At 64.3% G+C, this 20,575-nt stretch overlaps 2 protein-coding genes across 7 annotated transcripts in view; both read left to right on the top strand.

Annotated features, from left to right (window-relative positions):
• Positions 1–8,292, top strand: part of CABIN1 (calcineurin binding protein 1) — a 152,712-nt gene extending 144,420 nt beyond the window's left edge. For all 6 annotated transcript variants that reach the window (XM_025982684.2, XM_025982682.2, XM_072723349.1 and 3 more), the window contains exons 34-37: positions 1,102–1,384; positions 6,175–6,339; positions 7,464–7,675; positions 7,782–8,292. In XM_025982684.2, coding sequence (XP_025838469.1) covers positions 1,102–1,384; positions 6,175–6,339; positions 7,464–7,675; positions 7,782–7,925 — 804 coding nt within the window. In that variant the 3' untranslated portion in view covers positions 7,926–8,292. The remainder of the gene's footprint in view (positions 1–1,101; positions 1,385–6,174; positions 6,340–7,463; positions 7,676–7,781) is intronic.
• Positions 8,293–10,484: 2,192 nt separating this feature from the next.
• Positions 10,485–18,022, top strand: SUSD2 (sushi domain containing 2). The gene is made up of 15 exons (XM_025982745.2): positions 10,485–10,660; positions 12,084–12,291; positions 12,412–12,563; positions 12,978–13,145; positions 13,673–13,847; positions 13,954–14,155; positions 14,399–14,484; positions 14,559–14,827; positions 14,902–15,045; positions 15,144–15,302; positions 16,098–16,346; positions 16,468–16,740; positions 16,877–17,053; positions 17,134–17,236; positions 17,361–18,022. Exons 1-15 carry the CDS (start codon positions 10,585–10,587, stop codon positions 17,383–17,385), a joined length of 2,466 nt encoding a protein of 821 aa, XP_025838530.2. The 5' UTR covers positions 10,485–10,584; the 3' UTR covers positions 17,386–18,022.
• The last annotated feature ends 2,553 nt before the right edge of the window (positions 18,023–20,575 follow it).

Genomic DNA, 20,575 nt, shown 5'->3' with positions numbered 1-20,575 from the left:
GGGCGGCCATGGGCCCGCTTCCCCCGCCCCTCAGGGAGGCTCTGTTTTGCTGGTAGCCTGTCCCAGTTGCCATGGCAGCCCAGCACACACCTGGAGAACGCTCTGGACATAATTGGAGGCTCCGTGCTATCACCCTGGCTGAGGCTGACTCCTGGCAGCCCATGCTTATCCCATGGCAGAATCTTGGGGGCTCTCCTGGACCCCGTGAATCTGGGGACAGGACATTCAAGCAGAACAGGTACCAGAAGAAGCTAAGCTCCAGCGGGGAGCCAGCTGCTCCCCAGCACCAAGGTGCCCCCTGCGGGTGTGGGATCACCCTGCACTTGGAGCCACCAGGAGGGCTTCCACTGTCCCCGATGGGGGCCGGTTCGGATAGGACCGTGGGCCCTGGGCTAGGGGTCTGAGGGCTGAGGCATGGCTTTCATACAGGGGCCCACCTTGCCCATGCCCTCAGTGAGCAGCAGCCTTCACACCATCCCGGGAGCATGGGCTTTGGGTGCAAAACAGAAGGGGCTTGGTGGCAGAGGGGACTGTGTGGAGGAAGACGAGTTGGCCCCAGTGGACCTGGCTTGCCTAAGAATGGAAGGCTTGTGGCGAGAACTACAGACACGGCTGCAAGCCAGGCTGTCCAACACCGTGGCTTTGGGGCTACAGTTTTGAACTCAGGGAGCTGACTCTTGGTGTCACCCCAACACTCTTGAGATGGTCCCACTGGTGGCCCTTGGGAAATCGCCCTCCGGGCCAACTTTGTGTTACTACAGTCCCCACGTCGTGCACAACAACCCCCTGCCCAGAGTCATGCTCCTGTCAGGGTGACATCCAGGAGTGGGAACATGAGATCTGTTAGCCCCAGTCCCTCTGCAGAATCCCTATCAGCAGGGCCTGGACATCCTCCCAGGGAGGGGCTGTGGGTCCCCAGCAGCTTTCTAGCATTGCAGAGTCCTGAAGGGTTGCCCTGGGGGCTCTCTGGCAGCATGGGGGACTCAGGGTTTGGCGCCATGAGGGCATGTTGGGAGGCCCAGGCCCAGGCAGGTGTCCTGTGGGATGGTGAGGGCCCTGGGCTGCCGAGCTAGCCTTCTTCACCTCCCTTTGTCCTCACAGGCTGCAGGGGACACACCCACCACCCCAAAACACCCCAAGGACAACCGGGAGAACTTCTTCCCAGGGACTGTGGCCCCCACAGCTCCTGACCCTGTGCCGGCTGACGCTCTCCAGCGGCCCAGTGACACTCACACCAAGCCTCGCCCTGCACCAGCGGCCTCCTCGGCTATCATCCCATGCCCTCCTTCAGCGTCGGCTTCCACACCAGACCTGTCCAAGGACCCTGGGCCCTCCCAGCCACACAGGCCGGAGGCCACCCCCAACATGGTCTCTCTGGGCCCAGGTAGGTCCCGTCCCATCCACTAGGCAGTGAGGCCTGAGCTGGGCCCAGGCCCCTGCCACTAGCAGAAGCAAGTCCTGCTCCTTGCATGGAGAGTGAGGGCAGGGTGGGGTGAGGCCAGGGTGACCTCTAGCCTGGTGGTCCTTGAGAAGCCCATCCTGGGGGCCCTGGAGGGCAGGGGGCACAACCTGCTGGCATGTCCACCACTCTCTTAACCTTCCTCTCATCCAGAAATGAAAGTGGTGACAGCAGTCCCCTCACAGGGGTGTTGTGAGGAGAGAGGGAGCCAGTGTTGACATCAGGTGTTTACGTGCTTATGCGTGTTGCTTTCTCTTATGGCAAGTCTTGTGATGAATAGATAAATAGGGATTCTGCAGAGAGGGCATCCAGACTTGGGGTTGCTGGAGACCTCAGAGGCCTCTGAGCCATCCCTGGACACCTGCTGTGGTTGGGGGCATTGCTGCACAGTGCCCCCCACCCCTCGTGGGCCAGCCAGCATGGGCAGGGCAAGGCTGGTCAGTGGGCTTGTGAAGGAACAGGGACAGGGCCCTGGGCTCCTTCAGCCAGAGGGAGCCCTGGTTCCTTCTAAATCCCCAGATACCCTTAGGAATGGCAGCCCACAGGCTGGGGAAGCCGGCAGACCAGGAGGGCAGACAGGCCTGCAGCTTTCCGGGGACGGGGCACTGACCCTGCCTGCCCTGCCCTGTTGCTGGGACCAGCCTGCGCCCCTGCGGAGGCCCCACACTGGCCCTTTGCCTCTGCAGGCATGTCTGTGCCTGGTCACGGTCCCATGCAGCCTTTTGGGCATGCAGCCTTGACTGTGTCCTTTCCTGACACATCTGAATGTCAGACCTGAGAGCAGCAGTGGCTGTGAGCAGGGTGCTGCTCTGCACGCTGCTAGTCTGCCCAAGGGGAGGCCGAGAGTGGCAGCACTTCATCTCTCCGCTCTTTCCCACAGCGCAGACATCAGGCGCTGAGATTCTCACCTGATGCCAGTCCCCAGTTTGTGTTGAGGATCGTGGAAGTCTAGGGACCCTCTGTCCCACTGGGTACAATTACACCAGTCATGGCCCCACGACATGAAGAATCACTTCCCTTAAGTCCGCTCCTGCAGCCATTTGTTCTGAGGGGAGCCCTGAAGGTTGCAGGACAAAAAGCAGCCCAAGAGCTAGAAGTGGTGGTTCCACCACCAGGTGACCTCGGCCGCCCCTGCTTCCCTCTGTGTGTCTGCATTTCCAGCACACAGCGTGAAAGATGGAGGTGATGCAGATTCAGCACAGTGCTTGGCAGACGGCGAGCACAGCCATGGCACGGATCCTGGCAGTGGGGATCTCGGGGGGCAGGGGCAATGGGAGTCCATGGCCCAGGGAAATCGCTCACTCCCACGAAGACCTGGCTCCCCCAGGGATCACCCCCTCTCACCGTAGGCTGTCTTGGCCTCCACCTGACTCTCGCCCCCTGATCTCGTAGCCCCTGGGGAGCAGGAATTCAGGAGTGTGTCAGGCTGTCATCTGGTCATCTGAATTCACTCAGGTTGCTGGCAGGTCTCGGGTTCTCCTGGGTTGTTGGCTAGGAGGCCTCAGGTCCTCTGCCGTGGACCTCTCCATAGGCTGCTGTGGGTCCCCATGCCGCGGCTGCTGGCTTTCCTCAGGGCCCAGGGTCTGAGAGAGAGCACTGGAAGGAAGCTGCACTGTCCTTTATAACCCGATCTTGGGAGTGAGTGACCATCATTGGCATTGGCCACGCACGATGGGTACAGGGCGGGAAGTTTCCTCAGGGTGTGAGTGCCAGGAGGCGGGGCCCGCAGGCCACCTGAAGCCTGGCTGCCTTCCTGGCCCCTCCTGCTCACCACGCCCCAGCGCCAAGCAGGCCCCAAACTGTGATTCGCACTTTTTCCCCCTCCGTTAGATCAGTGGAAGATCGTGTACTTCCCAGTGTTATTCTTTGTCTTGGAGAATTGATCCTTTCTTATTTCCTTCCCCCAAACTAAACTGAATAGCCTTTTGCTAGGATGGAACGCTTACATGACATTGGGGTTGGGGGGCGGCCCTGGGTCGAGAATACGGGATACATAGACCTGACGCTGATGGGCCAGGAACACAGCACACTCACTGACCAGCCTCCCACACCACACGCAGAGTGACCTGCCGGCCTCTTGGTACTGCCTCAGGATCTGCAAGCGGACGGTGTTCGGCTGGCCGCCCTGATGGTCCCCAGAGACCACTTCCCACAGCCTCCAGAACAGGGAGAGCCTGGAAGGGGCTGCACAGCACGTTCTGGTTCCCCAGATGTGACAGGGTGGCCTGGTAGTAGGATCTGCATCTGCCTGCCCTGGGCCCAGGGTAGACCTGCCCTGCAGAGGTGCCCAGAAGCTAGAGAGTGTACAGGCTGGGAGCTGCTGCCAGAGACAGCGCCATAGGTTGCAAGCTACCTGGGAGAACAGGCTGGGGACAGATCCTCCTAGGACACCATCCCCAAGGTGTGAAGACAGGGGGAAGGCAGCCTCAGAAGAGACCTTGACTGGTGTCCCCGAAGTGGACAGCCCTGTTGTGCTCCTCCCCGGGGTGCCCCTCACACAGGCCTTCTGGCTCCAGCAGTGGCTGGCTGACAGAGTCCACTCCCAACTTATCCCACCTCCTGTGGCCCGCAGATGGGCAGGAACACTCTCAAGCTTCCCTGGTCACTAGCTAGGACCTCACCTATCCACCCAGGTCATGCTGACCAGGGCTGCTGGCCTCATGTGGTGGTTGCATCCCCTTGGGGAGCTCAGGGTCACTTTTGGGCATCAGCGGGGCTCCTAACCACATGTCCCCAGTCCCCCCCTCTGTTGGGTGTCTGTCCACCAAAGGCCAGGACCTGGTTTCATGCTAGAATAGTGCCGGGCCCATGAATAAGTCACAGTAGGGAAGTAGATCAGGGAGGAAGAGTGGAAAGGACACTCCAGGCCATGGGACCAGCCTGGTAAGGAAAGTGCCTGCCTGAGCAGGGTACTGCCGGCCAGGGAGTCGAGCAGGCTGTAATGCCGGCCTCATGCCATTTTGAGAAGCCAGGAAGAGTCTGAGTCAGGTCTGGCACTTCCAGGACACTGGTCCTTGGGGACCTGGTGCCCAGGCCGTGAGTCTGCCCCAGGGAGGAGGGAGAGTGGCCCAATGGCACAGGATTCCAGCCTAGCCGGGTATTTCCCACTGACAGAGAACCTGAGGCCTGGGGGGCCATGGGGTCCATATGGCCCTTCTTTAAAGGCTGGGCCTCCCGGTTGATCCCTCCCCCCTCAGGTCCACCTGCAGCCCGCCTCACAGGCCCCAGGTGCCCCAGAGGGGAGGGGGCTGCTGGCCTAGGGAGCACTACTGCACATGCTTGGTGCTCTCTGCTACATGCCTTTGCCCCAAGCGTCCCTTCTCCTCCTGGTGGCCCACCAATAGGAAGGGGCCTGCAAAGGGTGGACAGTCCCCTGGGGCAGGAGAGAGCCAGCCTGACACCTGGCCCCTCTGAGGGCAGCCTCCATCCATCCTGCCAGCCCCAGGCCCTCCCTGCACCCGTTCTCCCCACACTCCATCATGCTCCTATCCTATAGATACCTGTCAGCCAGGAAGCCAGTTGCCCTCCCAGGGCACCCAGGCCTCAGGGAACAGCTGCACGAGGTTGGGCACAGGCCGGCAGAGCATTACCACCTATAGAAAGTCCTGGAAACAGATACCCCCTGGGCCTACTTGCTGACTGTGTGAACCTGTGCCACGGTGAACCGAGTCCTGCCCCAGTGGCACGGGACTCCAGCTGTGGTCCCTGCTCCCCGGGTCCAGTAGGGCAGCAGGAGGAGTCTTCCAAGGTGCTGACCCTGCCTGGTCATAGTGTAGGGTGCTGGACGCTGGGACAAAGAGACTGTGACTGTGACTGCCAAGCAGTGGGTCCTGAGGAAGGGAGGGACTGGCTCATGGCGTGGGCAGCCAGGGAAGGCTCTGTCCTCCAGGAGCGGAGAGCCAACAGGCAGGAGGCCAGGCTACTAAGTCACCCCATCTTTGTCCCTGTCCCAGGAGCTCTCCTGCCTGGCCTGGAGGGTGGGGAGGGAGGCTTCACCTGCTGGAGAAGTGGGGGAGTGGAAGGCGATGGCCACCTCGGCCTCAATGAGAAAGAAGAGAGGAGGAAGGTGAAGAAGGAATGTGAGGAGCCCTGGATGCAGCAGGAGCTGAGGGGTGGCTGCAGGTGGGGCCCGGGAGCCCGTGGACCGATGCTGACTAACCGCCTGGCTGGCAGCCACAGACGCAGTGGGCACCCTTCGGGCCCATCAGGCCTTGGCTCAAAGGAGGCCAATTCCCGGCCCCTGCCTCATGCCAGGGAAGGTGTGGCCTGGCGGGAGGCACAGTGCCAGCACACCACTCCATCTACTCTGGTCTTAGCTAAGCTGGTTTGGTTCTGGGTCCTGACCATGTTTCTGAGTGCCACTCCCACGGGCTAGAGGGGAGAGCCTGTGAGCCCACCTCCAAAGTCCCGCGATGGTGTTTGATGGGGCTGGGGGCCCCACAGTGTCTGTGTGCCCTTGCTGTGTCAGGCACACTGGGATGTCCGGTAGTGAGCTGCCCCACTAGTGTCCACCTGGGGGGTGAGTGGTTTCCTGCCAGTACCAGCCGGGCCCCACCCATGCGACTGTTCTCGAGAAGCCCCCTGGCCCGCCGGTGGAGGTGGCGGGCTGCCTCGGTGCAGGTCCCCTGCCAGGTGTCCCAGGGCTCAGGAAGGAAGGGCCCTGTCTTCCAGGCTGGATGAGGATTGTAACTTGCAGCCCTCCTGTGTCCCCACAGAGGGAGAAGAGCTGGCAGGAGGGGCGGAGGGCATGGGCTTCCCGCCCCAGGAGCCCCTGCACAGTGAGCAGGTGAAGACTGTCCCCGAGAGCCCTTCGGCAGAGCCGCACTGCTGGTCCACAGAGCCCACGCCCCGGACAGGCGCCGAGCCCACCTGCAGCCAGGGTAAGGCGGGTCGGGAGTAGCCGCGGGGGCTTCGCCTGGGAGGGCGGGGGGGGTGGGCACAGGGGGAACCGCTGGTGGAGCGGGGCCTAGGGAGCACCCAGGGGTGGTGAAGCAGAGGGGAGCGGCCTGGGCTGGAGAGAGGGGTGGAGAGCCCCTCACTCTACCTCCAGCTCCACAGAGACCAGCTGGGGCAGGCAGCCAGCCCAGCTGCGGCTGCTTAGTCCGGGAAAGGAGCCCCCCAAGTCCGGGCCAAGGGAGGGGCTGCCATGTGGAGGGAGGAGTCGGGGCAGGCAGCAGGCGGGCCAGTCCGGCCAGGCCGCTGCCCGTGTCACAGTCACCCGTATGGGTAGAGCCACTTCCCAACTAGCCAGCCCCCTCGGGGATTCCTCAGGTTCAAGGGTCTCACTGACCCTATTCGGGACTGGAGGGCCTGGTGCTAGCCACATGGAGCCAGGCAGGGCCCCGAGTAAGCCCTGTTCCTTTTAAAGCCATGGGGACCTCGGAGGAATGTGGAGACCGGCCAGGCCGACCCCGCGGCTCCTAACTCTCAGCTTCCTGGAGGCCGCCAGCCCCGGAACTGCTGCCCCGGGCCCCGAGGATCTGCAGCCCTGCAGCCCTGCAGCCCTGCAGCGGGAGGGGAAAGCGGGTATCCTGGGGCTGAGTGACTGGCTGTGGACCCCCCGCGTCCTCCCTACGGTGTGGACACCGGCAGGACATGTGTCCTAGGGCTGTTGCAGGGACGTAGCAGTTCATGTGTGCGCAGTGCCTGGAGGGCCTTGCAGAACCCTGGGGAAGCTCCAGGGCTTGCCTGTTGGCCCTGGGCTCCCGCAGTGTACCGGGCTCCTCAGGGCGTCCCAGTCCCCTTGGGGGGTCCTAGTCCCCAAGCCCCACAGCCCAGAGCCGGACCTGGGCAGGCAGGGAGGCAGACGCAGCCGGAGGCCTGGGGCCTGCCAGCCAGCACACACCAGAAGGCCAAGAGAAAGCATCCTGGGTCTGATGCAGCAGGAGGCGGCGTCCTCGGTTGCCTCTGTCTTCCAGAGGGGAAACTGAGGCCCAAACCAGGGAAGGGCAGGCAGGCCCAGGAGGCCGTGAACAAGGCTCAGTTCCCGCGGTCCACCCCACAGTCACCAGCTCCAAGGTGCCCAGCAGTGCGAGTGCCCAGCCAGCCGAGGGCACCCCCGGCAAGGCCAAGTCGCGCCTCCTGCCCAGCATGCCAAAGCTGGTCATCCCCTCGGCCGCCACCAAGTTCCCCCCTGAGATCACCGTCACGCCGCCCACCCCAACCCTGCTCTCACCCAAAGGCAGCATCTCGGAGGAGACCAAGCAGAAGCTGAAGGTAACCAAGGGTGCCGAGTGGGTGGCATGGGCGGGAAATGGGCTCTAGGGGGCCCTGGGCCAGGCCGGGGCCGCCCTGACCAGTGCCCTGCCCGCTGTGTGTGCAGTCAGCCATCCTGTCCGCCCAGTCGGCCGCCACCGTGAGGAAGGAGAGCCTGTGCCAGCCGGCCCTGGAGGTCCTGGAGACGTCGAGCCAGGAGTCCTCCCTGGAGAGCGAGACGGACGAGGAGGACGACTACATGGACATCTGAGGCGTGGCGCTGCCCCCGGGGTCGCCAGGCCCACGCGGAGCACTGCCCCCCACACAGAGTCCGGTCTGCCCAGCCGCCACCCCTCGTGGTGCCCACCCCCCCCCGGGCCGTCACCCTTTCCACCGCATGGGGGCCCAGAGGGGGCCACGCTTGGCCACGGGGAGATGTGCAGCAGGGCTGGTGTCCTTTTCTATGAAATGTTGACTTTGTATAAATGTCCACACGCCCAGCCCAAGTGGCCGTGTCCGCACCTGGACTCCCGGATGAGCCGGGCTCTCTGCCTGTGTCACAGTGGAGGGGTCGTTTTGGGGTTGGGCTTGCCCCACTCCCGTTTTTTGGTTTCTTTTCTAATAAAGATGGAACAGTTGCTTTTGCCTCTTTGTTCACCTGAACCCAGGGCCCTCCGTCAGCCGGTTGCTGTCCCGGGTTTCTGGGCCCTTCTTCCTGTTGGTCAGAGGCCAGCCCTTGGGGATCCCAGGAGCATGTGGGGGCTTGGGGCGGGGGCAGGGGAGCCAGTGGGGAGACATGAGCACAGGCCAAGCAGGGCAGACCCTCTGGGTGGGGCTGGAGCCAGGCCTAGAAGGGGTCTCCAGTGTCCCATCAAGGACTCAAGTGCCTGGGAGTGTGCCCCTCTGGGGATGGGCAGCGGCCGGGGGAGGAGGCTGCAGGGCCAGGCAGGGTCCAGGCCTTGCAAGGGCTCTCTCGTGATGGGGACTGGCACAGGGGACCCTGAGGGGGGCAGGGGCAGTGTCAGGAAGGGGGTGCTGGCAGGAACGGTCCTGCCTCCCACCACACTTGCCCTCTGATAGAACTGTCCATATAAGTTGTGGGGCTCAGTGCAACGTGTAATTGGGGCTCTTGGTTCCCAGCCCACAATGCCGGCTCCATTCTCTCGGGCTCCAGGTACATCTGTTTGGGGGGGCATAGGTCGCAGGGGCCCCAGCCTACCCCGCACAACCCCCTCCGTGCCTCGGGGACCCATCTGTGTCCCCCCACAGATGTGGGCTGGCCCTGCCCTCAGGGGCCTCCCTGGAAGGGCTCTCTGTCCGATATGGACATGGGGCTGCTCCCGCTGCCCTGTGCCCCTCGTGGGCTGGGCGCTGCCAGGGTCCCCAGCCCAAGGCTGGCAGAGCCGTTACGGGGACCCAGGAGCACGGCAGCCTTGGAAGGATCCTCGCCCCAACGGCCCTAATTCAGGCTCTTTGCCAGGCAGGGGCAACGGTTACTCAGTTGACGGCCCCTCCCCAAATTCCTAGCTTCTCCTCAGACCGGGGTACCCAGAAAGAGGAAGTTCTGGGAACAACCCAGTCGTCTTCCAGGGCTTCTGGGCCTTCGGGCACCCAGACCTGGGACCCATCCCCGGAGCATCTCCGTCCTCCTGCTTCCGTGACCTGGGCCGCACGGAGCACCTTTGGTCCTGGGCCTGGGATGAGTCCCCAGCCCCTGCCCCCAGAGGTGACCTGAGCGCCCGGCAGCCAAGCTGGGAGACGTGGCTTCTAACTACCCCAGCTGGCTTTCCTGGCACCTGCGGACAGGAAGGGGGATGCTGAGAATGAGCGGGCCAGACCCCGGGAGCCCACATGCAAGCCCACATGCGTCACAGCCAGATGGCCTAAGCGCATAGCCCCCACCGGCATCAGCTCCCTTTGAAGTCTGGGGATGTGTCCCCTTTGGACACCTTGAGGAGCTGCCTCTGGGGAGAGAACCACCCGTCTGTCTGGACACCCAGCCCAGGTGGCGGGGCCCCGTAAGGCCCAGGCCTCGAGTGGAGCGGTGGTGGGGGTGTCCGAGAAGCCGCCTGGGGCCTGGCGCCGCGCTGCAGCCTCCCGGTGACCTTGAGCCCACCTGTCTACCCCGACCCCTGTTTCCTCCCCAGCGCAGTGGGAAGGCTGCATACTGAGGTCACGCAAATTCTGTGAATGTCAGCCGGGGTGGGTGGGGCTGGGGGGCTCCTCTGCAGCTCCGTCCAGGCCGGGCGGAGGCACCTCTGGAGCCCAGTTGCATAAGCACCACTGAGGGAATTCCGGCCCCGGGGGCTCTGGTCTCAGCCCCTCGCCCCGTGAACCTGCTCTGGCTGAGCCCCTCCCACAGCCTTCAACCCCCTCCAAAGGGGATCCCTTCCTCCGCCCCTCAGCACCCACCCCCACCAGCGATCAGCAGGTTAGTTGCTCCTCTCCCTGCGAGGGTGTGGTGAGGATTTGGAAATACCTGCTCTGGGCAGGGAAGCTGAGGACCAGGTGTGAGAGGTCTGTGGCTGGGGGGCCCTCAGGTGCTGGAATCCTGAGATTGCAAGAGCCACCCCACCTAACCCACCCTGCCAAACCCCAGCCCCAGGGGAGCCCCACCCTGGCCCCCCTGGGCTGGGCCAGAGGTGCCCTCGGGGGTCTAGGTTGCAGCCCCTGGACATCTGGATCCGACCCCTGGAGGCTCGGACCTCCTCCCCCGGGCCAGGAATGTGCTAACAGGGCAGGTTGGGCCCTCCTCGGCCCCCGCGGGAACCTGTGGACTTTGAGAGGGGACCGGGCCGGGCGGGGCGGGCGGGCGGGGCGGGCTGGGGCGGGGCAGGCGCGCGGGGCGGGCGGAGCCAGGCCCCGGGGACTAAGCCCGGCCGCTGCGGCCCCGCCACTGCTGCGCTGCGGGCTGCGGACTCGGCCGCACCATGAGGCCGCTCGTGCTGCTCTGGGCTCTGCTGCTGCTCGCCACAGCCCCCGGCCCAGGCCCCCGGCCTGCAGCAGGTAGGCCCCCACCCCGCCTCCTGGCCCCGTGCAGCCGGCCCAGCGGGGAGCCCCTCTCTGCTCAGCCTCTGTCCATCCGCCAGGTCGTCCGGGACTGGACTGGGGTTGTGAGAAGAAAATCTGGGGAGCCCAGGGTCTGGGCCGCTGGCAGAATGGAGTCGGGGCTATGCCCCACCCTAAACCCACTGGGAGCTGGGAGGTGCTGGCTCCCTGGGAGGGAGGTGGCCCGGGGCGGTGGGGGGCTCAGGGGAGCCCTTGGTCTGCGCCCCGAGCCCCCGTGGAGTCTGTGCTCATACATGGAGGAGCCTCAGGCCCACTAAGCTCCCTGACAGGTGAGAGGCAAGACTGAGGGTCCTTGTTAGGGTTATGGCTGAACCCCAGAAGGTCTGGGGGAAGGCTCCCACTCCGGAGGCTCCTGCTGGGCCGAGCTGCCAGGGGCAGGCTCCCCAGCCCCCTGCCCCACCCCTATCTCCCATCTCGGGGAAGCGCCACCACCCTTCAGCCACTTATCTCACTTACTGGCATCACTCAGCCTCCTCCCCCACTCCCTTGAGCCATCACATCCTCTGTCAATAAATATTTATTGACGCTCTCGAGTGCCAGGCCCTGCAGTGGGTGAAATAGGGTCACCGGGGTGGCTCGGGTCCAGCCCCAGCCCTTGACTGGCCCCCTTTGGTGGGGCGGCGGGGAAGGCCAGGTGAGCTGTCTGCACCCCCTTGGTCCCCACCCTCCAACCTGCCCAGTCACACTCGATGCAGAGGGTTTCCTGACGATACGGCCCTGTCATGGGTCCCCATGGCAGTGAGAGCTGAGGCCTGATGTCCACAGCCCCACACCAGGCCGTCCTCCCTCTCCGCCACCCTGGCCCTGCCGGGTCCTCTGCTGGGGATGACCGTCCTCCTCCCCTCAGAGGAGGGGAGCACCTCTCACCCTCTCCCCTAAGGGTGTCGCCTGGCAAAGTGAGATGGGGCATGCCGAGCTGCCAGACCTCCTAAGAGACTCTGGGGAGCCACGTCCCCAGGCCCCAGACTGTCCCTGTCTGGGCTAGGGGTTCAGACAGCCCCGCAGCCCACGGCGAGGGCTCGGCCACCTCTGGCCATCTGAGGATCCGGTCGTCCGGGTCTTGAGGGCTGAAGGTCAGCCCTGCCCCAGGGGCTCCTCTTGATGCTGCGGTAGTGGGCGGCCGCAGGCATTTGCCCTTACCTCCCCCTCCTTCTTGCAAGCCCTTCAGGCAATGGCCAGGTCATTCGTCCCGAGGTCCCTCACCCCACAGGCCCTGTGTGGGTTTCTACTGTGGTTGGCTTGGTGGTCAGCGCCCTTCCTGGTCCACGTTCTCCCGGGGACGCTTCTCTCTCATGGGCTCCGGGGAAATAGCGCAAGCCCCGCCTCCGGGCAGCCGGGCGCTCAGCACCGCCTCCTCCAGGTGCCAAGGGGAGCTGCTCCCACCGCTGTGGAGACCGGGATGGGTCGTGCTCCTGCCACCCCACCTGCTCTGGCCTGGGCACCTGCTGCTCGGACTTCCGGGACTTCTGCCTGGAAGTCTCGCCCTACTCGGGCTCCATGATGGGTGGCAAGGACTTCCAAGTACAGCACCTCACCTGGTTCATCCCCACTGACGGCGTGATCTGCAGGTGGGGGTCCCCAGGGGCTCCGTGCATGCTGGGGGCCCCAGGGAGGAGGTCGGGGCGCGGGCCTCAGAGGGGGTCCCCCGGCCCTGGCCTGGCCTTTCCTGCCACCTCCTGCCCCCGCAGGTTTAAGGAGAGCATCCAGACCCTCGGGTACGTGGACTCCTCTGGACACGTGCACTGTGTGTCGCCCCTGCTGTATGAGACAGGCCACATCCCCTTCACACTCTCGATGGACAACGGTCGCTCCTTTCCGCGCTCGGGGACCTGGCTGGCTGGTGAGCCCCACCTTCCTGGGCCTTGGCCCCCCACAGGCCCTTGCCTAACACTAATCTCTGCCCGCCTCGCCTGCCAGCCGTGCCCTACTGCTCTGGCTCAACCAGTCCCTCTAGTTCTCAAGCTCTGCTCCCCACCCCCTGGCATCCACACAGAGGAACTGGGGGGGGGCCTTCTGGGATCCCCCAGCAAGGTGGGCCACTTGACTCGGCCAGGCCAGGGGAGGGCGGAGGCCAGAGACCTGGGCAGCAGAGGGCAGGGCCATGCCTCTCCTGCAGGCTTCCTCCTTTCCCGACAGGAGGGCCTGGGAGAGAAGATCCTCTAGTGGGACTGCCCCGCTTGGTCCTCGGGAGGCACCCCCAGCTCGCAGAGCCCCTGGGCCTCAGGCCTTCACTCACCCCTCACCTCCTGCCCAGTGCACCCCAGCAAAGTGTCGGAGACGGAGAAGAGCCAGCTGGAGAACGAGACCCTCTGGCAATACTACGGCACCGCCGGCACCACGGACAACCTCACCGTGACCTGGGAGCCCTCCGCTCTGCCCACGCGGTCTGTCAACATCGAGCTCTGGGGCTACGAGGAGACAGGTAAGGCCACCAAAGGCTGCACAGCCCGAGGAGCTCTGTGGGCCGCTAGGGCCTGGGGCTTGCAGAGGTGGGAGAGAGGGGACTCCAGGTAGGGCCAAATCCCAGATGGGGACGTCAAGCAAGAAAGGGGAACTGGGGGACGCATGGGGGTGGGGGAGGCTGGGGACACCCCCCCGCCGGCCACATGGGCCCAGCTCTAGGAGGACATATGGACCTTCTCTGCCCTTGGATATAAGGCTTGCCCTGCGAACCCATCCTCTCCAAGCCCCTGGGCTGCGAGCATGGCCCTTGGCCTGGCTTCCAGGTGAGGCTGTGACCCTAACATGGGCGAGGAGGAAATGACCGTCACTTGAGCCAGGGCCCTTGCTGGAGCAACGGGGCAGGCCTTCCTCTGGGAACCATCCGTCTGTCCATCTCCCAGGCCGCTCAGAGCACCCAGGACTGGCACCTGGCCCTTCTTTTGCCCTTCTTTTGCCCCCGGGCTCTTGGAGGGGCCCCAGGGCTGACGGAGGCCTTCTCTCCCTTAGGGAAGCCATATTCAGGGGAATGGACAGCAAAGTGGTCATACCTGTACTCCCTGGCCACAAACATCCCCAACTCTGGCTTCTTCACCTTCACTCCCAAACCTGCCCCTCCAAACTTCCAGCGATGGGAAGTGGGTGCGCTTCGGATCATCAGCAGCAGATACTATGCAGGGGAGAAGTAAGGGCCACGGGCACGCAGAGGGTGGGCCGGGGGCCAGACCCGCCACTCGCCATCCTGGCCGGGGCTGCCAGGGCGCGGCCCTCAGTGCACGGGGTCCCCACAGGGACGTGCAGGCGCTCTGGAGCAATGAGCACGCGCTGGCCTGGCACCTGGGCGAGGACTTCCGGGCAGACCCCAAGGCCTGGGCCCGAGCCCAGTGCCTGGCCTGGGAGCAGCTGGAAGACCAACTGCCCAACTTCCTGGAGGAACTGCCTGACTGCCCCTGCACCCTGGCCCAGGCCCGCGCTGACTCTGGCCGCTTCCACGTGAGCCCCCCTCCCCACCGGGAGCCCCCTCCCCACCGGGCGCACAGGCCGGGAGCCCCCCGAGGGCTGGGCAGAGGCGGCCACCCCCCCCTCCCCTGCATACCCAGGAGGTGAGGGGCCGGGAGGCAGATAGAGGCCCCTGGGAGGCCAGGCTGGAGTCTGAGGGCCCTCAGGGTCGACTCCCGGGTAGGGCAGGCCACAGCCTGAGGCCAGTGCAGGTGACAGCAACCTCCTGCTCCATAGACGGACTACGGCTGTGACATTGAGCGCGGCAGCGTGTGCACCTACCACCCCGGGGCCGTGCACTGTGTGCGCTCCGTGCAAGCCAGGTGAGCCAGGTGGCAGGTCGGGGGCAAGGGGCCCGGGCCCCCCGACGGCGGCCTTGACCTGTCGCTGTCCACAGCCCCCGGTTCGCCTCCGGCCAGCAGTGCTGCTACACGGAGGCCGGCAGCCTGCTCCTGACGGCCGACTCCACCGGCGGCAGCACCCCGGACCGCGGCCACGACTGGGGCGCGCCCCCCTTCCGCACACCGCCCCGCGTGCCTGGCCTGTCCCACTGGCTCTATGACGTCGTCAGCTTCTATCACTGTTGCCTCTGGGCGCCCGAGTGCTCCCGATACATGCGGCGGCGGCCCTCCAGCGACTGTCGCAGCTACCGGCCGTCGCGCCTCGGTGGGTGGCAGGCGAGGCTGGGCCCCGGGCAGGGCCAGGCCAGCGCGGCCCACCTGACCCTCCGCTCTCCCCAGCCTCCGCATTCGGGGACCCGCACTTCATCACCTTCGACGGTGCCAGCTTCTCGTTCAACGGGCGCGGCGAGTACGTGCTGCTGGAGGCCGCGCTGACCAATCTGAGGGTGCAGGGGCGGGCGCAGCCCAGGACGACGCCGGAGGGTGAGGCTGGGGCCCGCGGGCCCTGGGGGCGTGGGGGGCTCCGGGTCCCCCATGAGGCGGGCTGGAGCCCAGCGCATCGGTCTGCCCGCGCCCCCCAGGCCCGCAGGACCGAGGCACGGGGCTCACGGCCGTGGCTGTCCAGGAGGGCAACTCCGATGTGGTGGAGGTCCGGCTGGCCGGCGGGGCAGGGGTCCTGCAGGTGCTGCTGAACCAGGAGGTGCTCAGCTTCACGGAGCAGAGCTGGATGGACCTGAAGGGTGAGTGGGCGGCCGGCTTGCCACAGGGCCGCTCTTGCGCCCTCACTTCCCGCCTGGGCCTCGGAGCGCGGGTGCAGAGGTGGGGGCCTCCATACGATCCGCGTGCTGTCCCTGGCATTGTGCTGCCAGTCAGCCCCCCTCTCCTGCCCCCTGCACGGTGGACACGCGCCCCCAGCCCGCCGATGTGTGTGGGCAGACGAGGTGCGCAGCCTCAGGTAGAAAGGTCCAGCCTAGGGATGGGGACCTGGTCTGATCTTGTGCTTTCACACTATGGAGCCCCAGACCCGTGGTCAGAACCCTGAGATGCCCGGACAGTGGGACGAGAAGCTGGAAGCTGCTTCGAAGATGCTGGCTGGCCCTGCGGGCTACGGAGCAACCCCCTGTCCACCCTCTTCCCCTCTCTGGTGGTGCTGCCTCAGGGAACTGAGCTAATGAAGTGATTTTTTTGCAGTGGGGATGGGTGGGGACCTGGGATGGGCCTGCTGGTGTTGAGGGTGCAGGGATCCCCAGGAAGGGCAGAGCTGGGTGTGGCTGCTGCCTCCCTCAAGGAGCGAGGGCCAACAGGTGACCCCCAGGTGAGGCCTCGGTGTGGGGGTCCCTTTGGAGCCTGGGCACACATGTCCATGTGGGGGTCCCAGTACAGGGGTGGGCGTGGGGTGAGGGAGGGTCACAGCAGGGCCGGCTGTGAGGACACCGTCCCTTTCCCCGGATGCTGACCCACTTGTCCTGGGGCTGTGGAGTCACAGCACGGTGCCCTCGGTGGGCAGCCCTAACCCCAGTTCCACACGTGCCCAGGTATGTTCCTGTCTGTCACTGCCGGGGACAGCGTATCCATCATGCTGTCATCGGGGGCTGGCCTGGAGGTCAGCGTCCAGGGTCCCTTCCTTAGTGTGACTGTCCTCCTGCCTGAAAAGTTCCTCACCCACACGCGAGGCCTTCTCGGGACACTGAATGATGACCCCACGGACGACTTTGTGCTGCGCGACGGGAATGTCTTGCCCCCCAAGGCCAGCTCCCGAGAGCTGTTCCGCTTCGGGGCCGACTGTGAGTGACTGCGAGGCCCCCTGGGGCTGGGGGGATCCCAGCGGGGACAGAGGCAGTGGATATGAGGGGGAGGGACTCCGGACCCTCGGCCGCCAGCGAGACCTGCTGAGTGTCTCCCCAGGGGCTGTGGAGAACACCTCGTCCCTGCTCACCTATGACTCCTGGTTCCTGGTCAACAACTTCCTGTACCAGCCCAAGCATGACTACACCTTTCAGCCCCTGTTCCCCGAGGAGACCGTCCCCAACCCCAGCCAGGCTGCCGAGGCGGCTAAGTTGTGTGGAGACAACTATTTCTGCATATTCGACGTGATGGCCACTGGGAGCCTGAGTGTGGGCAATGCCACGCGGATGGCCCTCCAGTGGCACCAGCATCGTGCTCAGAGCCTGCAGCCTGGTGAGGGGGGCTGGGGGCACAGGCGAGGGGGTGGACACCATAGGCTGGGACGTGACCCCCTAAGTCGGCAGCTGCAGGGGAGGTGGGGACCGCCAGCTGCTTAATCCTATGGTCTGCTCCTGGTCCCCTACCCCAGTGACGTCCTGCGGCTGGCTGGCCCCGCCCCCCAATGGGCGCAAGGAGGGTACCAGATACCTGTCGGGCTCCACTGTCTACTTTCACTGCGACAGCGGCTACAGCCTGGTTGGGGCAGAGGTCAGCACCTGCCAGGCTGATGGCATCTGGTCCAGGCCCACCCCGTTGTGCCAGCCAGGTGAGGATGCCCTGTGTCCCCACCCGCTTGCACCCCACCGCTGCCCTCCGGCGGCCCTCACCTTTCTGCTCCCTCTCCAGCTCGGAGCTACACGGTGCTGCTGAGCATCATCTTTGGAGGCCTGGCGGTGGTGGCTGTGGTCGCGCTTGTCTATGTGCTGCTGCGCCATAGGAAGGGCAACATGTAAGACCTCACCCACCAAGACCCAGGGTTCCAGGGGCAGGACCCCAGTCTGTGCCCCTCGTTGGCTCTCCTAAGATTCTAGGGTGCCCCCCATGCCTGCTCTAGATGGTGTCTTTGTTTGCAGGGCCATCTGGGGTTCACAGCCCTGAAGGGAGCGCATCTGGCCGGCAGCAAGAGGCATGGATGGCCACCCCGGAGCCAAGACCAACCTCCCAGGAGAACACCTCTGAGAGCGTGCACCCCAGTACTTCGATCCCCAAGTCACTAGCACTGTTTCTTGGGACCTGGGCACCTGATACCTGAGCCTTCGATGCCCACACACCCTAGACCTGGTGCCCTGCTCTGTCTCCTCAGACCTGGACACCTGGCTCTAACCGTGCAGGCCCCGAGAGGCCCCTGGTGCTCTAGTCCCCAAATATTCTCGGCTCTAATTCCGCAGCCTGCATACCCTTGAGTTCTAATGCCTGTCTCCAGAGACCCAACACTCTGGCACCTGAAACTCAAATACTAGTACCTCAGATCCCGTGTCTGATGCCTGTGGCCCTGATCCCTGATCTACTGATCCCTGGTGCCCCGACACGGGAGCCCTAGCACCCAGCTGCCTTGATTGCTGGACTTGGCCCAGCCTGAGGGGGAGAGGCCTCAGGACCCCAGAGTGGAGAGTCACTCTGAGCTCCAGGCTTGTAATTCTAACCCTTCTGGAATGTCACTTCTAACTCTTCTGGAATGTCACTTGAAACACCCCTCCCTGTCTACTCGGAGAAAACAAGCCCATGGTATCCCCTCCCTGGTGTACTGGTGCTCATGCCACACTTTGGTTCTGGAGGGTTCTATGGTTGCCTTGTGGGATCAACAGCACCCAGAGCAACCTTTGTCCACTGGAAGGCCACCTGGGGCCGGTCCCTCCACAGCCTGTCTCCCTCTAAAAAGTGTTCTCAAGAACCGTGAGCACTTTGTGGAGGTGAAGACAAAGGGCAGTGCCTGCAAAGCGTTCCCCATGGAGTCCGTGCTGGGTGCCCAGGAGATGGGATGGGCCAGCACAGGCACCTGCCCCTTCACTCTGTAGCAAGCTGGCCCAGCCTGCCCCTGGGCCCCTACCCTGCCCCAGCACTGCTCTGAAACCAGAGCCCATGTTCTGGGTCCCTGGGTTCCTCACCCAGAAGTGTCCAGAAGCTGGGTATGGAGCACAGGCTTCATGCCACTGCTGCCCTCTTTGCAGCAAGGGTGCTGATTGGAGGCCATGGGAGGGCCTTGGCAGCATAGGATAGGGCCATGCTTGGAGAAAGCACAGTGGAGGGTGGGGTTGGAGGCTGGTGCCCCCTGGTCCAGGCCGGAGGCTCCACCTGAGGGGTAGGGGCTGGGGGAGTTTGCCCAAGGGACATGGAACCTTGGGTGGGAGGTGAGGTGTGGGAGTGGAGGCCCCGGTCACGGCGGCCTGCAGTGCTGAGAGCGGCCGCGTGGGGGCAGCAGAGGGCAGGGCCGTGGGCCCGGAGGCCGCGCCAGACCCTGGGAGTGGCCACTAGAGCTGGGCCCTGGCCTGTCACAACCTCCGTCAAGGTCCATGCAGGCCCTCTTCTGCATCTCCCTCCGGTAGGAGGGCCTTGAGTCATCCCCCAGTCTCGAGAGCACGGGCCATCCAGGCACTGACCACCAGGGGCAGAACCCAAGCCTCCCCACCCCCTTAGACTGGTTGTTAGCTGAGGGTCCTAGACAGGTCCTGGGAAAGCTGGGTGATAGGGGCAAGTGCAGTCTGGAAGGTTTCCTTGAGGAGACAGTTTTGCACAATGGGGCACATTCAAAGGAACAGAGATGGGAGTGAAGGATTGGGGGGTCTCCCTGGGTTGTACCCAAGAGGCTGAAGGAAGGGGATGGGGTTGGTGCTTACACACCCCGCTGCTTCCACACTGGCTTCCAGCTCAGGACAGGGTGGTGCTGAGGGCTGGCCCCTTGGCCACTGGGCAGGTACTTTCCTCTGCAGATGAGGTAAGGCAGGGCTGGCTTCCCACCAACCTGCGTCCTCAGTGCTGGGCCAGGCACAAGCCAGTGGGTGACAGGTTGGTTTCCTCATCAAGCCCAGACCTGTAACAGAACAGCAGGGAAAGCAGGGGCAGCTTCACAGCTCCCGGACCGTAACTGAAAGGATGGGCCAAGTTCTCAGAGATGTGATTGGAGAGCCTAGGTTCCAGGCAGGAACAACCTGGGCAAAGGCTCAGAGGAAGAGAAGTATGGTCTGGTCTGAGAAATAGTGAGGCCCCTCCCCCACCAGACAATGGCAGTTAGGCTTCATCCTAAGGGTAAAACGTGGTCTCTCTCAGGCTTCCCCACCCTACGCTTGTCCCTCCAGGTTGGGACCCAGAGCGGCCCCCACCCCTCTCCAGCTAGAGAAGGGGTACACTGTCTGTGGCCCTGACCCCAGACATCAGGCACTCCCAGTGCCAGGGACAGGCCAGGCTGGGAAGCCCCGACACCTGATGGGTTTTCCCAGGGGCCTGTAGGGAGTCAGGGGTACTGTGGGGCCCATGTGAGGCTGAAGGTCCCAGAGTCCTACATAGACTCCCTTTAGAGACCTCAAAAGCAGGGACCACGGCCTCAGGGAAGTGGGTCTCCCCAAACCACAGTCCCAAGGCATTAGAACCCAATGGCCAGGCCCCTACCCTTTGTGCTGGTTGGAGTTTGAGGGACAGTAATCCAGGGACTTAGAAATACAGGTGATGGGAGAATCAGGAAGTCAGAGCTGGTGAGGCTGCCATAGGACCCCAACAACACCCCTAAGCCAAGGGACAAAGGAAGGAGGGTGCCAGAGCCAGGCCCAGGTGCTCCCAAAAGCGGGAACCCCACAGCAGGAACCGTGTAAGCCCATGGACCCTGGCAGGAACTACAGGCCCAAGATGGGGGAAGTATCCGCTTCTCTTCCTGCCCTCCAGCCTCCCACTAGGGCGTCCCCTTAACTGGACACAGTGGGGAGCACAGGTCCAAGGGAGCAATACCGCACAGCGGGGAGCAGGGCTCCCCCTTGGCCAGGCTGGCTCCTGTGCAAGCCCTGGGGTGGCTGAGGGTCTGCCCTGGGCCACGTCTGTTCTCTGAGCTCACAGTCCAGGGGGTACCCAGCGGGGAGGGGGTGCTCAGTGCAGCATGTCTCAGGAGTGGGAAATGAAGGGATGCTTCCTGGAGGAGTCCTGTTCCAGCTGAACTTCAAAGGACAAAAGCCATTAGGGAAGTGAGGTTGAGCAGGTGCTTGCAAGCAGCAGAGCAGCCCACAATACTGAACACCTCTTTGGGGTTGCCCGCTGGACTACATTTCCCAGAGCCCCTCACATTGGGGTGGTCACGTGACTTGAG

The sequence above is a fragment of the Vulpes vulpes genome, chromosome 10 (assembly GCF_048418805.1).
Source record: "Vulpes vulpes isolate BD-2025 chromosome 10, VulVul3, whole genome shotgun sequence".
Lineage (NCBI taxonomy): Eukaryota > Metazoa > Chordata > Mammalia > Carnivora > Canidae > Vulpes > Vulpes vulpes.
The sequence above is the reverse complement of the archived record's forward strand: the minus strand, read 5'-3'. Positions and strand labels throughout refer to the sequence as shown.